The sequence below is a fragment of the Musca vetustissima genome, unplaced genomic scaffold (genome assembly GCF_032173495.1).
Source record: "Musca vetustissima isolate MV318-11 ecotype Yass unplaced genomic scaffold, APGP_CSIRO_Mvet_v1 utg8392, whole genome shotgun sequence".
Taxonomy (NCBI): Eukaryota; Metazoa; Arthropoda; class Insecta; order Diptera; family Muscidae; genus Musca; species Musca vetustissima.
The window spans coordinates 632347-647093 of record NW_026886187.1 but is presented as its reverse complement, the minus strand read 5'-3'; the positions used below and the strand labels follow the sequence as shown (position 1 = coordinate 647093).

The following is a 14747-nucleotide window of genomic DNA, read 5'->3' as shown; positions in this document are numbered from 1 at the left end:
ACATAAACATTCCAGTTCTTCTTCTTCATCGTCGAAATCTTCTTCAAAACATGATGTGGATGGTTTCGTTAAACCCGAACCATTATCACAGCCCCAAGAAAACGGTTTCAATAATGTCTTGGCCGACATTAAAATGGAAGATGTGGTGAAACATGAAATCAAACATGAAACATCATCATACACAAACTCGCACGACACCACCACCACAAATGTCGTTAAAAAAGAAGAAGTCAAACAGGAAATGTTTAGTCAAGATCCTCTCGATAGTAGCTACAACAATGGCTACCAAAAGGAACATTACGAAATGAATGCTCCTTTTGATGTATCGCAAGCAAGTTCATGTGATTATTCCATGTCACAGTTCAAAGAGGACGAACCGGCTTTTGTGGCCAAAGAAGAGGCCAGCTACAATGAGGAGGAAGATTCTCAAGAAATGGAACAAGATGAATCACAGGAACAAAACTATGATGACAATAATGAGGATGATGACGAAGATGATGATGATGAGGATATGCCATTGGCAGCTCGTAAATCCAAACAACAACACAACCATCACCAACATCAAGAAAACCACGACGAGAATGAAGAAGATGACGAAGAAGATATACCGCTAGCCAAGCGTAAAATCAAAGCCGAAGAAGATGAGGAGGATGATGAAGATGTGCCGCTGTTGGCACGTAAAAAACCCAAAAAAGAAAAGTCCAAGGAGAAGAAGAAGAAGCGTGTCAAGGAAGAAGATGACTATACTGAGGCGGTCAAACCGAAGAAGGCTAAAAAATCGGCGCCAGCTGCAGTGAAAACGGAGACAGCTTCACCCACCAAACGGACAAAGAAAGAAAAGAAGGACGAAGAGGAAGAAGAAGTATGGAGATGGTAAGTGAAGTTTTTTATTTATTTGTTTTATTCAAAACATTTAAAGTGGTTTGAAAGAGAAAAGACCTCGTCGCGGTTACCGAGTTAGACCGAATGAAACATTCACACAGTTGAAGGGATCTTGTTTTGGATTCATAATCATAAAATACGATCAGTCTCTGTATCATCTGTAAACCCCCGGCCGAATGCCGGTCACCCACAAACATCCATATTTCCGCAAAAAAAAACAACTATACCATTGTAATCAGGGCCCAAGGACTACATGTTGTAAACATTTCAAAACGATCCGCGAAGGGGCCCTAAACTATTTTCCCAAACAATCATTTCCCCAATCATATTTAAAACAAATGTAAGAAGTGGGTCCAATAATAATATGAGTGAAATATTCTCTGACTCATTATTTCTTATACCTCCACTCCCCATACATTCTTCTTATTCGCTTTAATTTTAATTTCCTGACAATTAAATATATCTCTATTGAGGTTATGTGCACGCTAACAGCTGTCAAAGCAGCTGTATTGCCGCTGCTGCTGTTGTGCTATCACTACATTGTGAATACTTCAAGAAAGAAGAAGAAAAAGCAGTTGTTCTTTTTTGTCATAACACACATGTAGCAGTAGGGTTATGTACGTCAAATTTAGTCCAGAATAAACTTGATTTGCGTAATGCATTTCACATTTCTTTTCATTGTTTTTGCAATGAAATATGGCAAAGACAATTGCATTTGCTGCATTAAGTTTGGCGCGAATAAATCGTCGTGTGCTACACATAGAGTTGGCCAGATTGTGTGACAGGAAATTTGTGTTAGCACCCACTGCCGCCACCACTGCAATAGTACAGGCAGGTTCTCCAGAGCTGTTCTTCGGTCGAACATTTGCGACAAAGGCAACAACAACTAATAAAAAGATCTCAAAACAAACAACAACAACGAAAAAGCAAAAAACTACAGCTAGCTCAACAAAAGTAAAATTAACTAAAACAAAATCCACAAAATCCCCTCGTTCTACTACATCTTCTCAATCTCCTCCTCTTAGGTGGGAAGAAGAAAAGCGTGAAGATGGTGTAAAATGGAATACTCTGGAACACAAGGGTCCCGTGTTTGCTCCTCCCTACGAACGTTTACCGCGAAATGTGCGCTTCTATTATGACGGCAAACCGCTGGAGCTGAGCGAAGAAACCGAGGAAGCCGCCACATTCTATGCCAAGATGTTAAATCACGACTACTGTACAAAGAAAATATTCAACGATAATTTCTTCAAGGATTTCCGCAAAACAATGACCAAGGAGGAAAAGGATATCATTAAGGACTTTGATAAGTGTAATTTCGAAGAAATGCACCGATACTTCTTGGCCGAATCGGAAAAACGTAAAAACGCCACCAAGGAAGAGAAACTCAAGAAGAAGGAAGAAAACGAAGCCCTGGTGAAGGAATATGGTATTTGTATTATCGATGGACACAAGGAGAAGATTGGTAATTTCCGTCTTGAACCTCCGGGTCTGTTCAGAGGTCGTGGTGAACATCCCAAAATGGGTATGATTAAGCGGCGTATCCAAGCCGAAGATGTGTCAATTAATTGTGGCAAAGATTCAAAAATACCCCAGCCTCCACCAGGCCACCGCTGGAAGGAAGTCATACACAATAACACTGTCACATGGTTGGCATCGTGGACTGAGAATGTTCAGGGCCAGGTCAAATATATTATGTTGAATCCATCATCGAAATTGAAGGGTGAAAAGGATCACATTAAGTACGAGACAGCCCGGCGTTTGGCTAAATCAATTGACAAAATCCGTGACACATATCGCAACGAATGGAAGTCGAAAGAAATGCGCGTCCGACAACGTGCTGTGGCCTTGTATTTCATTGATAAGCTGGCGCTGAGAGCTGGTAACGAAAAGGATGAAGATCAGGCCGATACTGTGGGTTGTTGTTCATTGCGTGTGGAACACGTATCATTGCATAAAGAGCTCAATGGCAAGGAGAATGTGGTGGTATTTGATTTCCTCGGTAAGGATTCCATTCGTTACTACAATGAAGTTGAGGTCGAGAAGAGGGTCTTTAAGAATCTGGAACTTTTCATGGAGAACAAGAAGACCGGTGATGATCTGTTTGATCGTTTGAATACCGCAGTGCTGAATGAACATTTAAAGGAACTCATGGAAGGTAAGTTCTAAGAAACATTCCATTTTTAAGAATCCAGATATAAATAACATTTTTCTTTTTCTTGTTATTACCACCACCATTTGCAGGTCTCACTGCCAAAGTGTTCCGTACCTACAATGCTTCAGTTACACTACAAAATCAATTGGATCTATTGACAAAAGACGATATGACAGTACCCGAGAAATTGTTAGCCTATAATCGTGCAAATCGTGCTGTTGCCATTCTATGTAACCATCAACGTTCCGTGCCCAAGAGTCATGAAAAATCCATGGAAAATCTCAAAGAGAAAATCAGACAAAAGCGTGAACAATTGGATGACGCCGAAAATGAATATGAGGTAATGACAAAATGGAAATTAACAATTTGTGAAAATTAAAAAATATCGAATTTTCTTTTTTTTTTAATTTGCAGGATCTTAAGAGAGCCGCCCGTAAAGGCTCGGTCCGAGAAAAGGTCAATGCCGATAAGAAGTTCAAACAAATTGAACGCCTTAAGGAACAATTAAAGAAATTGGAATTACAAGAGACTGACAGAGATGAAAATAAAACTATAGCTTTAGGCACATCCAAATTGAATTATTTGGATCCACGTATTTCGGTGGCTTGGTAAGTGTTAATTTTTTTTTGTGTACAATAGAAGCTCAGAACTTCGAACTGAAGTATATTGAGCAATCTGCAATTGTTATCGACAACTTTTCGTTATAGAAATGTTGTTATCGCAAATTTTCGCTAGAGAAAAGTTGTGGAGAACTTGTTATCGATAATACATCTTTATATTTTATTCTTTTTTGGTAATATTTTCTTATTTTATATTTATTTTCAGGTGTAAAAAGCACAATGTTCCAATTGAAAAGATTTTCAACAAAACACAAAGGACTAAATTCATGTGGGCTATACACATGGCTGATGAAAATTATCGTTTCTAAATATTAAGCTCTAGTAGAATACGAGATAGGGTAGACAGCAAAAAAATAATAATTAGACAACAATGAAAAAGTTATATATAGGCATATATATAGAAATAATAAGATATTAATCCCTTCTCAAAACAAAACAAAAAGAAAGCCCACCCAAAACAATTTAACTAATTTACATACTACAATACCAATATACCAATCAGGTATGGTGAAAAAAACAAACACATCCTTCCTCCAAAAAAAAAAAGAAAAATATTGAAAAATCAATATTATAAATGATGATGATTTGATATGATTTAGAACAGTGAGAAATTCAATTAAGCCATTAGAGAATGAAAATAATTATAGTGTTCAACATTTTATATCAAATGTTTGTATTTCAATTGAAAATTTGAAGGTTTACAAATTGTTTTTGCTGCCTTCATTTGGTTCAATTTATTTCTTTTGGTCTGTTTCATTCATCATAGTAAATTATTTGAAAACAGTTGAAAACAAAACAAAAAAAAAAAAAACTATTTGAACATTTCTATAGAAGATTTTAATAACACAATGGAAAAAATATATATATATATATATATATATTCGTTTTCAAAATTACTTTGGTTATGCAAATTGCATATCTTTGTAGTAACACAGCTTTGTCATAAGTTTATTTCAAAAAAAAAAAAATGTTTTTTTGAAATAATTCATAAATATTCTTATGACAAAGTGAATTTTTAATTTATATTTATAGTTTAATTTTATTTAAACAATTTTTTCTTAGAACATATATAATGAAGATTATATGCATCTGCAACAACAACACAGTAACAAGTTCATAAAATTATGTCATACATAAAGAAGATCTTGTTATAAAGAACTACATATATATATTTTATTAATCAAGATAAATTGATTATGATGATCCTTTAAAAAATAAGTTATAGCTCTATATATAATTATTATTAATATAATTTTAAACAATTTTATTTGAAAAAAAAAACATTTTGTGCATAAGAGTAATAATTAGTTAAAATGAGAATTTTGCAATAATTTTTTTGAACTAGACCCCCCTACCCCCACTAAACAAAAACGCCCAAACAAATTATATTTTCCTCTATCAATAACCTTTTTTGGATGCTTTAAGAAATTACCAAGAGTTTAGTTATTTTTTCGTTAATTTTCTCAACATTTTTATTTTTTATGTTTAAATAATCTTTTAAGTTATTTTTTTTTTCTTAACCATAATTTAAATATTTGTAATATTACTTTTTTCTTCTTATTATTATTTTCATTTCATATAAAATCATACACTGTGCAATTATTTTTTTATAATGGAAATTTAAAAAAAATGAAAAAAAAATTCTTATGTTTATGATCGATCACATCTTCCCCCTAAAATACAATACAAATATACCTAAAATAATTTAAATAAAAAATGTTTTGTGATTAAAACACAGAAAAAATATATGAAATTAAAAAAAATTATACACAATTTTAGTATCAATTATTTTGCCTTAGTTTATTATATTTTTTTAATTTTCACTTTTATTTTTATCTCAAAACTAATTTTCCTTATCCACATCTGTAAGGAAAACGGAAAGTGATGAAAATAGATTTATAAACAAAAAAACAAACATAGTGTTCTCTTCTCTTTTTGCAACAAAACAACAATTTTTAAGCATTAGAGTTAGAATAAACAAGCCACAACTTTACATTAAAAAAATAATACAAAAATATATAAGAATTAGAAAAGATAAATATTTTTTTCTTTTATTTTTTGGTATTTTTAAGTGATACAAACTACTGATATTTTAATAAAAAATATATAAAAGTAAATAATAATTTGAAGTAATTTCAAAACCACACAAAAACACACACATCCATATATTCATAATCTATAATTAACAAGACACATATTGACTTGTTTCAAAATAATAATAAAAAACAACAACCAAACATATTTCAATAAAAATAAGATTTTTTGAGAACAAAAAATATGTATCTGTGTACTTAATTTCATATTGAAAATTTATTGAACCAAATCAAATCATTTCACACTGAAATATATTGGCCAGAAGAAGCCTTAATTACTTAGCTGGCTTGTTACAGAATTCGTGAAGTCTTCAAGTGTGGAGAAATACTATGTGATTTCTCCTGAAATATTCTTCTTGTATTATTACGACTTCCAAAGATTATATGATTATATGCCGTTTCGGTTTCTCCGCAGTCCTCGCATAAGTTATCTGGTACCACATTCATTTTGGCTAAGGTGCTCTCTTGCAGAAACAGTGACCACTAAGGATTCTATTGATTTGTTTTTTGTGAAAAATAGTTCAAATTACAATTTTTAAACCACTGTGTTCTTGTCAGCGACGGAAAGATTTTATAAAAATGCTACTTGCACATAATCATTACCCTTTTCATCCCAAAGAACCTTAGCCATCTGATTGATGGCATCCGGCATTGGCCATTGTATTTCTAGAAGTGTTCCTTCATTGATTACATTTTTGGACGCCCTGTAAGTGTACGCAAAGAAATTTACCATGTTGATAAAGGCGTCAATCAGATAATTCATATGTTTTTAATTATTCATAGCCTGAATCCCACTCAAGCTGTCAGAAAGTATTGCACACTTTGTTGATATCATTGTTTTCGGCGTACTCCGCATTTTTTCCTGACATAGAAAGATTTAGTTGTTTGTGAATTGAGATGGTAAAAAGCAGCTCCGGTAATGTCTCCGGCCACTGATCCATCTGCGAAAAAAAGTTTATAGCCTGTATTTTCAAGATGATTTATTTTTTCCTTATCTTGATAGTAGATATAATATTGAAGTCCTTTGCCCTATGTGATAGGTCGCTGCATCAAATAATGGAATAATAATAATAAAAATGTTTTTGAAGTACAATGGTTCTTCCAACTGAATAGTCGTTGATAACATTAAGCTAATACACTGTTAGTTTTAAGCTTTTGGAGTAGTTTATATTTTGTTGTTTTTTGACCTTTTGGCCCTTTGGGCTAGCAATAAATTGAAATTGATTAGCCTTAAAAAAAAAAAGAACATCAGTACATATTTTAATAGATTTGAGCCCATGTACTCTGGTGGGAGCAATATTATAAAACAAGGTTTCAAATTTAATCCCTACTTTGGCATGGTTGGTGTTAATTTGTTGGGTATTTTTAATTAAAGACACACCTGGTAGGTTAAACCCAACACATTTAGATAGTTCCTTGACCGTAGCATGTTGGAACCTATAACTCGGAGGCAATTCCGATGCCAAGTTGTAATTAATGCGTAGGGGTTGACTTTATTAACCCTAAAGCTTTTCTTAAAGCTCTCTTGCATGCACGTTTTTAGTTTATTTTCATTTATCGATCTACGAGTCCCTGCATTTAAATGACTATTGCAATTTATACTTTGGCAACTCTATCAAAGTTAACGGTTTGCGAATGTTGGGTGATCGATCTTTGCTTTAAAGTGTTTGTTGAATGAAGATAAAGAACATAAAACAAAACTGTGTAAAATTTGTTATTAAAAATCAATTCCACAATTCTCATTGAAACAAATGTTTATAGAATTTTTGTGTGAAATGTAAGTTATTCGTGTGAAAAGCATCGTTTAAAAAAGGAGTGACGGCATATTTACGAATGTCGGTGATGGCGCTTTTACAAAATGGCGGCGCCGTGGCCAAAATACATAAAGAAAAACAAAATGCATGCATATTTTTGTCTATGTCGGTTTAAAAATATATAAGCTCTGGAGTGCATATTTTCGCAAAAGAAAAAAATTTAAAGATATCTTTTGTTTATAATTAAATTAAAATTTTTGTTTTGTTTTTAATTAAAATTGTTTTGTTCGTTTGGGCGACGACACCCGATTTCAATTTCGAAAGTTTGTGTATGATAGTATGTATGAATTGCGTATTATTGTTATTAACGTGCGTTACCTGACGGAAAAGAAAATTGAGGTAAGTAATTTGTGTAATTTATTTTTGATTTACTACACATTTTTCAATTTGAGAATTATTTCAATTGTAATTGGAACACGTCAAGATTGGGGTCTCCACTCGGAGTAGTCCTCTTTGAGCTGATTCCGCCAGTTCTTAAGACTTTCGTCTATGGACAAACGGAAAAATGACTACGCAATCCAAATCCTTAATTTTAAAATAAAATTAAGAGTTTTTAATTAGCCGGCCTTCAGTCGGGGCTTAAGACTTTTACCTATGGGCAGGCGCATACATGGCTACGTAATCCAATTTTTTTTTCAGTTTTATTAAATAAATCTTCATCTATTTTTAAAGCACTATCCCTAACTTTTAAAATGATACCCATATTGACTTCCTGGAAAACGTAAAACGGCTGATTTAAATAAAATATTCTACGATCTTTCAAGGCCCATATCTGGGGAACTTTGCATTTCCACCATATAAAGTAAATATATAGCTGTAAATTACGGTAAATATTTTAACGCGATCCGAGTGGAGCCTCTAAACTTAACGTAACGTAAGGGAAATATGGATTTTAGACACCATGTTTCCTTGGACCAAATACGTGTTAGAAAATTTGGAGTTGATTTTCTGTCTGTTCAAGTTTGAAAATGGGGAATATCGGTCAACTCCTTTTGGTATCACACACACAAAATGGTCAATATTGTGCTGAAAAATAATGAATTATCCCCTTTAACCATGCTTGCATAAGCCTGTAAGATGAGACTTACCGGTCCACTCCTTCTAAAAGTTCACCCACAAAGGGTAAATATTTGCAAATTTTATAAATCAGATATTAAGCGATTTGCGATGCGCAATTTAATACAAACATTACACATTGTAATATTTTTACCTAAATCATGTCAGAAGATAGGACTCATCGGTCCACTCCTTCTAGTACCTCCAACACAAATCGTAAACATCGTGAAAATTGGTTAATTCAACACAAAGCGAATTTAAAGTACGAGTTGATCCAAATCTTGCAAATCGTAATATTTTTAGCAAACCTGTGCGCAAATGGGACCTCTTGGTCCACTCCTTCTAATACCTCCCCAAAAAGTATCAAAATTTTGAAAATTAATTAATTCAATATCAACTGTATGGAATGTCAGATTGAATTCAAACTTTACACATCGTAATACTACTTCGTAATAATTTTATCAAGCCAGATCAAGTCCAAAGATGGTATCCATCGGTCCACTCCTTCTAGTACCTCCCCAACAAACTGCCAATATTTTGAAAAATTGTTAATTCAATACTAAACTAATTTAATGTTCGGTTTGACCCAAAATTTACGCATCGTAACATTTCTACCAATCCTGGATCGAGTCCTCTCCTTCTGGTATCTCCCCCACAATGATTCAACATTTTGAAAATTTGTTAATTTAATACCATGCGAATTTTGTGTATAATTATATCCAAACTTTGAAATCGTAATACTTTTACCAAATCTAGATCAAGTCTGAAGATGGTCGCAATCGGTCCACTCCTTCAGGTATCTCCCCCACAATGTGTTATTTGTGAAAATTTTTTACTTCTACACCAAGCGAGTTTAATGTTCGTTTTGATTCACTAAAAATGATAAATAAAGGTAAATTTTTTGGCTGCAATTTAGTTTGGTAGCAAATCCCTCCACTAAAAATTATAAATATAGGTCTATTTTTTCGGGTAGCCACATATAAGGGTATTTTTGGGGATCATGAGCGGATTTTTCAACCGGATTCGATTAAATTTGTGTTTTGCAGGGAAATTTGTTACCATATACGGTAACAAATCTCCCTCCCAAAAATTAATAATATAAATATTCGGCCCCAAGACCATAAACTCAATTTTCTATCAGAAAAATTGAATTTTTGGTATTTAATTTCTCGTGGAAAAAAAAATTAATTAAAAAATGAAACAATATTTTTTCATTAACTTTTTTCTTTTTGTTTATTAATAATCGTTAATAATCGGATTACTTTTGGCATTTTTAATTAATTTAAAAATTACAAATTTTCTAATTATACATGGGGATAGAGATTGTGGTAGAATATCGTCATGCTCTACATTTTAATGTCATTACCTAGAATGGCATTAAAAAAATCTCGTCATCTACAACAACAAATTAAGTAATTCGTAGGTCATTATTGCATTTTTTCATAAATTACAAAATTGTACTAAATGTCCACCACACACACTCAGCAGTCTCGTCGTCTTCGCCGTCTTAATTCCTCTAATATTGCTCCGACATTATTAATACAACCAAGGAACTCCATCCAGTGAAGGGATAACAACCTTTACCCTGACCCGTTGTATCATCATACTGTTCCCACAGGTAGCCAGTACGTTGGAACTCTTTGAAAATGTTATGTATTAGGTTTTCCCGCAATTCGGCATAAATATCACGAGCCAAGGCGGCATAGGGACCCTCCAGCATGCCATAGTAACGCAAAGCCTTAACTGCCAAATAATTGATATTAATCCAGATGGGACCTCTCCAATATGGAGGATCATGTTCGGTATTACGTTTTTGATAGAGGGGCGATGATTTCGATAGCGAACGTAGACCATAGGGTGTCCACAGCTTTTGTGGATCACGTATATCCTTTAAGAGTTTACCCAAATACGGAGAATCGTGATCGAGTATCTCCAATAAGAATGGGAATATGTTCACATAGCCAAAAGTGGAATCGACAAATTTATAATCCGGCTGTTTCAATGTTACCCTTACCATTTCCATTTGTTGGTGTTGATTACGTTGTAGATTTTTCTGTGTCAGCTGGGGACGTTTGAGTACCACCGAATCGGAATGCAAACCCCAATCGGCATAGGTTTCGGTGTAGGGACTTAAATGTTGTTCATTGAGGACATCGTTGTCTTTTAGATATCCCGCCGTTTCATAGTATTTATGATCATCTTTACCCAAAATGGTGGACAACTCAGCCATAACACTTGCCGCAAATGCCATCCAGCAACGGATATCAACATGTCTCTCCCGGCTGCTGGGATGGGAACTTCGTGGGAAATCATCCAAACCTGATGATAGGGTTTTGGGATTTAATTCCCTTTCCGTAGTGGCATCACGTCCACGCCATTGATATGTCCCGGGTATATCACCCCGCTGTGTTGTATTGTACCAGGCAAACCAGGCCTGCAGGCGTGGATAGATACGTTCCAATGTGTCCAGACGACTCTTTAAAGACAACTCCTGTTTGTGATGTTTTAGAATCTTCTTGAGGGTCAATAAAAACGTTGGCGGATTAGCATTGGTGTTACGTTGTATAACAAATTCATCAGGAACTTTGGCCAACGCTTCGACACCAAGAATTTGTTCACGTGGTATCCATCCCTCAATGTTCAATAAATCAAACCAATGACTAATAATGTCCAATTCGATGTCAATGTCCCACGAGGAAATCAATAGCCCATGGAAACCTTCATCCCAGAGGAAACCACGTGGAAAGAATGATCGTGACGGCACAGCTGTGTACAGGGCGGATTTCCAGTAGGGAACCGGATTGGTGGTGTAAACCGATTGAACCTGAAATCAAACAGAATTTGGTTAGCAGAAGTCAAGGTTGTGTACGATATGCGAAGGTTGTGTACGATATGCTATATGAAATGTTCTCTACTAACTAATATTGACATGTACGCAGAGGCTATCGAAACGGCTGTGAATATGCGGACGATACAGTGCCTATATGACTATATAGAAAATCTAGTGAGAGACGCACCCAATGAAGCGAAAGACGATCCGGTTGTTCCTGATCGGTGGATGGAGATGTTGGAGAAGAAATCCAATATGGCAGGATGGTTTAGGTCAGCCCAAAGGCAAATTGGTGGTCTTCAAATGGCATTGAAGGTGGCGCGAGGAAATCTTAGGTCAGCGAAGGTTGTGTCCGATATGCTATACGAAGATTATGAGGAACAATTGGAGGAAAAAATCGTGACGCGGCACAGTTACGTAAAAGAAATAAGGAGCTAGAAGCTGCTCTACAAACAACCGTAGACGCCAATGGTTGCCTTAAAAAAATGTGCAGTCGTTGGAGGCAAAGTTTGAAGAGCATAAAAAACAATTAAAAAATTAATTTAGGAACTTAAAAGTGAGTTGGTTGCGACTGCGTAGAAAGCCCAAGTAGCAGAAAAATTATGGGAAGAAGAGAAAAGGAAACTTTAGAAAGAACTGGCTCATTTGGAGAAGAGTAATTGCCGATCAGCAGAGTTCGAATGTGACGAGTTGACCAGACAAATGGGGTCGCCAATGCCAGTAAGCAGCGGTAAATGGTAAGAATATCCGCTTTACATCGCAGAAATAAGCTCCAGTTGTGGTGGCCATTGAAAAGAGCGATGCTGTGGCTGATGCGAAGGAAGCTGTTATGGAACAGGGTCGGGCTGTGAAGTTGAATCCAACGAACAAGAAGCATGCCCATAAAAGAATACCTGTTAAGAAGATTAAGCCGGCGGACAATGGCTAATGAACCAACAAGACAAGATAATTGAAATCACAATCGAAAGGGACGGTTGCGTTTTGGGAAATAGGAATGCTTATCTTCTGACTCTCGTACGTTCCTCCACTAATATATTCCTGATTTTGGGACCTAAACTTGGGGTGTTTTACCCTGCCCGGAGACCAGTTTGCACGCGCCGAATTGTCCACCTGTCTCTCGATTAATTCAAACACCATTTTGATTAAAAAATGTTTTTTTCCCAAAGATCCGTTTGACACTTTAAAGCAAGACTTGTATCAAAACCACCCTCTGACTTACCTTACTTGATCCATAGAAATAGCCGATACCGCCCAGCATATTACTCAGCGCATATTTGGCAAATTTAATTTCTTCGTTGGAAAAGCCCTTTGCCTTTAAATGGAAGGTATCCTCAAAACGTTTATCGAAAGCCGCAATGTGCGATTGCAGCGAATCAGTATAATCTCGTCCGGTTGGCGGCTTAGGTATCGTCTCACCCACTGAAAATCCCGAAGTCGATTGATATGTAATGTCCAGCGTAAAATCTACCTCTGCCGTTATTTGTATGGCAATGAAATTAGGATCTGCCGGCGCCTGACCATTGTGTGATATCATTTCCCCTGGCAAGCCGATATAACGATGACCCTTTTTATCGGTAAATGCACGGAAATGACTAAATACCGTTTCCTTTAGCTTACTGAGAGAAGGAGCAACTGTGGACAGGTATGATTTATGCAGTATGCGTCCCTTCACTGGATGGAAACGCAATTGGAATTCTCCAAGACCCAATGTTTCACCATACACCCCTGGCTCGGGACTTTTCTCATCCGACACATATTTAATATGACCATTGGTGCGTTCATCCAACGCCACATACCATATCAAAGATATCGAACGATCCCATGCTCGGGTGGTATTCTTAACTGAGATCCTGGCAGTCCAATCACCACCAAATTGTTTACCACTGGGATACTTTACAAAGGAGGTTTTCAACTCGAAGGGAAGATCGTGTATCTCCTGGACACCAAATGTCCGTCCATCATGATGAGTCCACCCGTATTTATCCAAATTATCACCCATATCACACCAGTGGCGTATACCCTTACCGCCGTGACCCAAATTGGAGGGTGTATACCACATTAGGCCCATTACCAGGGAGTGGGGATCTCTGGTTTTCATACCGAAATAATTCAGAGGGCGATAAGAGCCCCAATAACGTTCGGGATCATCAAGGCCAGCTCGTGTAACCATTTTCTGATTGTCAAATGGTGTATTTACACGTGTCTCCAAATAGCCCTGATAACAGAAATAGGCTGCCACCGCCATGCAGATACTGCCGGCCAATGTTTTCCATTTGTTCAGAACAAATTTCGATGTTGGTTCTTCGAATGTGGCCTTCTTGGGGTGCTTTCCCTTGGGCGGCTTATTTGTTTCCGAGGCCGCCGTGGAAGATGTAGTACTTGTCGTTGTTGTACTACTCGATTTTGTGGAATCGGCATTTTCAATAACATTGTGTTGTTGTTGTTGCTGCTTGCCACTTTTTTGTTTACTCGTCGATTTTTCACCTGAACTTCCACCCTTGTTATCACGCTGACGTGCCATCTTTTCAAAAGGAAATGAAAGAGAAACACAGCCGAAGACTACAAATTATCCACCACGCAGTGTTTATTTTTTACGAATGCCGCATTTATTATTAAATAATTTTTTAATTGTGTCTATTTTTTTAATTTTGTTAAGAATTTAAACATTTTCTTGTCCACCGAAAAAACAAGCTACAACAAATTTTGCAAACCGAAGCAAGAATGAACAAACTAGGGATAAGTAAATCGACTTTCGACTAATCGACTTTTTGTATTGAAAAGTCTAATACCATGTTCTGACGAACGTTCGAACAACGTTGTTCCTCTCACAATTACGTACATGCATAAACCCGTTCATACAAAACTATTCGTAATCCATGTCAACAGAGTTTATTGTTTCTTGTTTTACATGAAAAAGACGTGTTCACCTTTGCTTTTCGTATGCCCTTTTCCAGCAGGTTATTAACAAGGTCACACGACAAACTGTCACCTTGTCTGAATCCTCGTTCGGTATTGAAGGGCTCCGAGAGGTCCTTTCCGACTCCAACTGCTGGCATTGTACCAGTTAAAGTTATCCTGCATAGCCGTTAATTTTGCTGGATTGCCAAACGCCGACATGGTTTTAAACACCTCTGAACGGATAGGGGTGTCAATGCGGCTTTATAGTCGACGAATAGGTGGAATGTGTCGATGTATTTTTCGTGGGGTTTTTCCTGGATCTGGCGCAGAGTGAAAATCTGGTCAATGGTGGATTTGACAGGTCTGAAGCAGCATTGGTATGGTCCAACAATATCACTGACC

At 36.1% G+C, this 14747-nt stretch overlaps 2 protein-coding genes across 2 annotated transcripts; one reads left to right on the top strand and one right to left on the bottom strand.

Annotated features, from left to right (window-relative positions):
• Window positions 1–219: 219 nt before the first annotated feature.
• LOC133333697 (DNA topoisomerase 1) lies at window positions 220–3962 on the top strand. Its single transcript, XM_061541983.1, has 5 exons — window positions 220–873; window positions 1908–3037; window positions 3124–3374; window positions 3449–3642; window positions 3860–3962. Exons 1-5 carry the CDS (start codon window positions 242–244, stop codon window positions 3960–3962), a joined length of 2310 nt encoding a protein of 769 aa, XP_061397967.1. The 5' UTR covers window positions 220–241.
• Window positions 3963–10121: 6159 nt separating this feature from the next.
• Window positions 10122–13968, bottom strand: LOC133333677 (mannosyl-oligosaccharide glucosidase). Its single transcript, XM_061541966.1, has 2 exons — window positions 12667–13968; window positions 10122–11441 (listed from the first exon to the last, which is right to left on the bottom strand). Exons 1-2 carry the CDS (start codon window positions 13966–13968, stop codon window positions 10134–10136), a joined length of 2610 nt encoding a protein of 869 aa, XP_061397950.1. The 3' UTR covers window positions 10122–10133.
• Window positions 13969–14747: the final 779 nt, after the last annotated feature.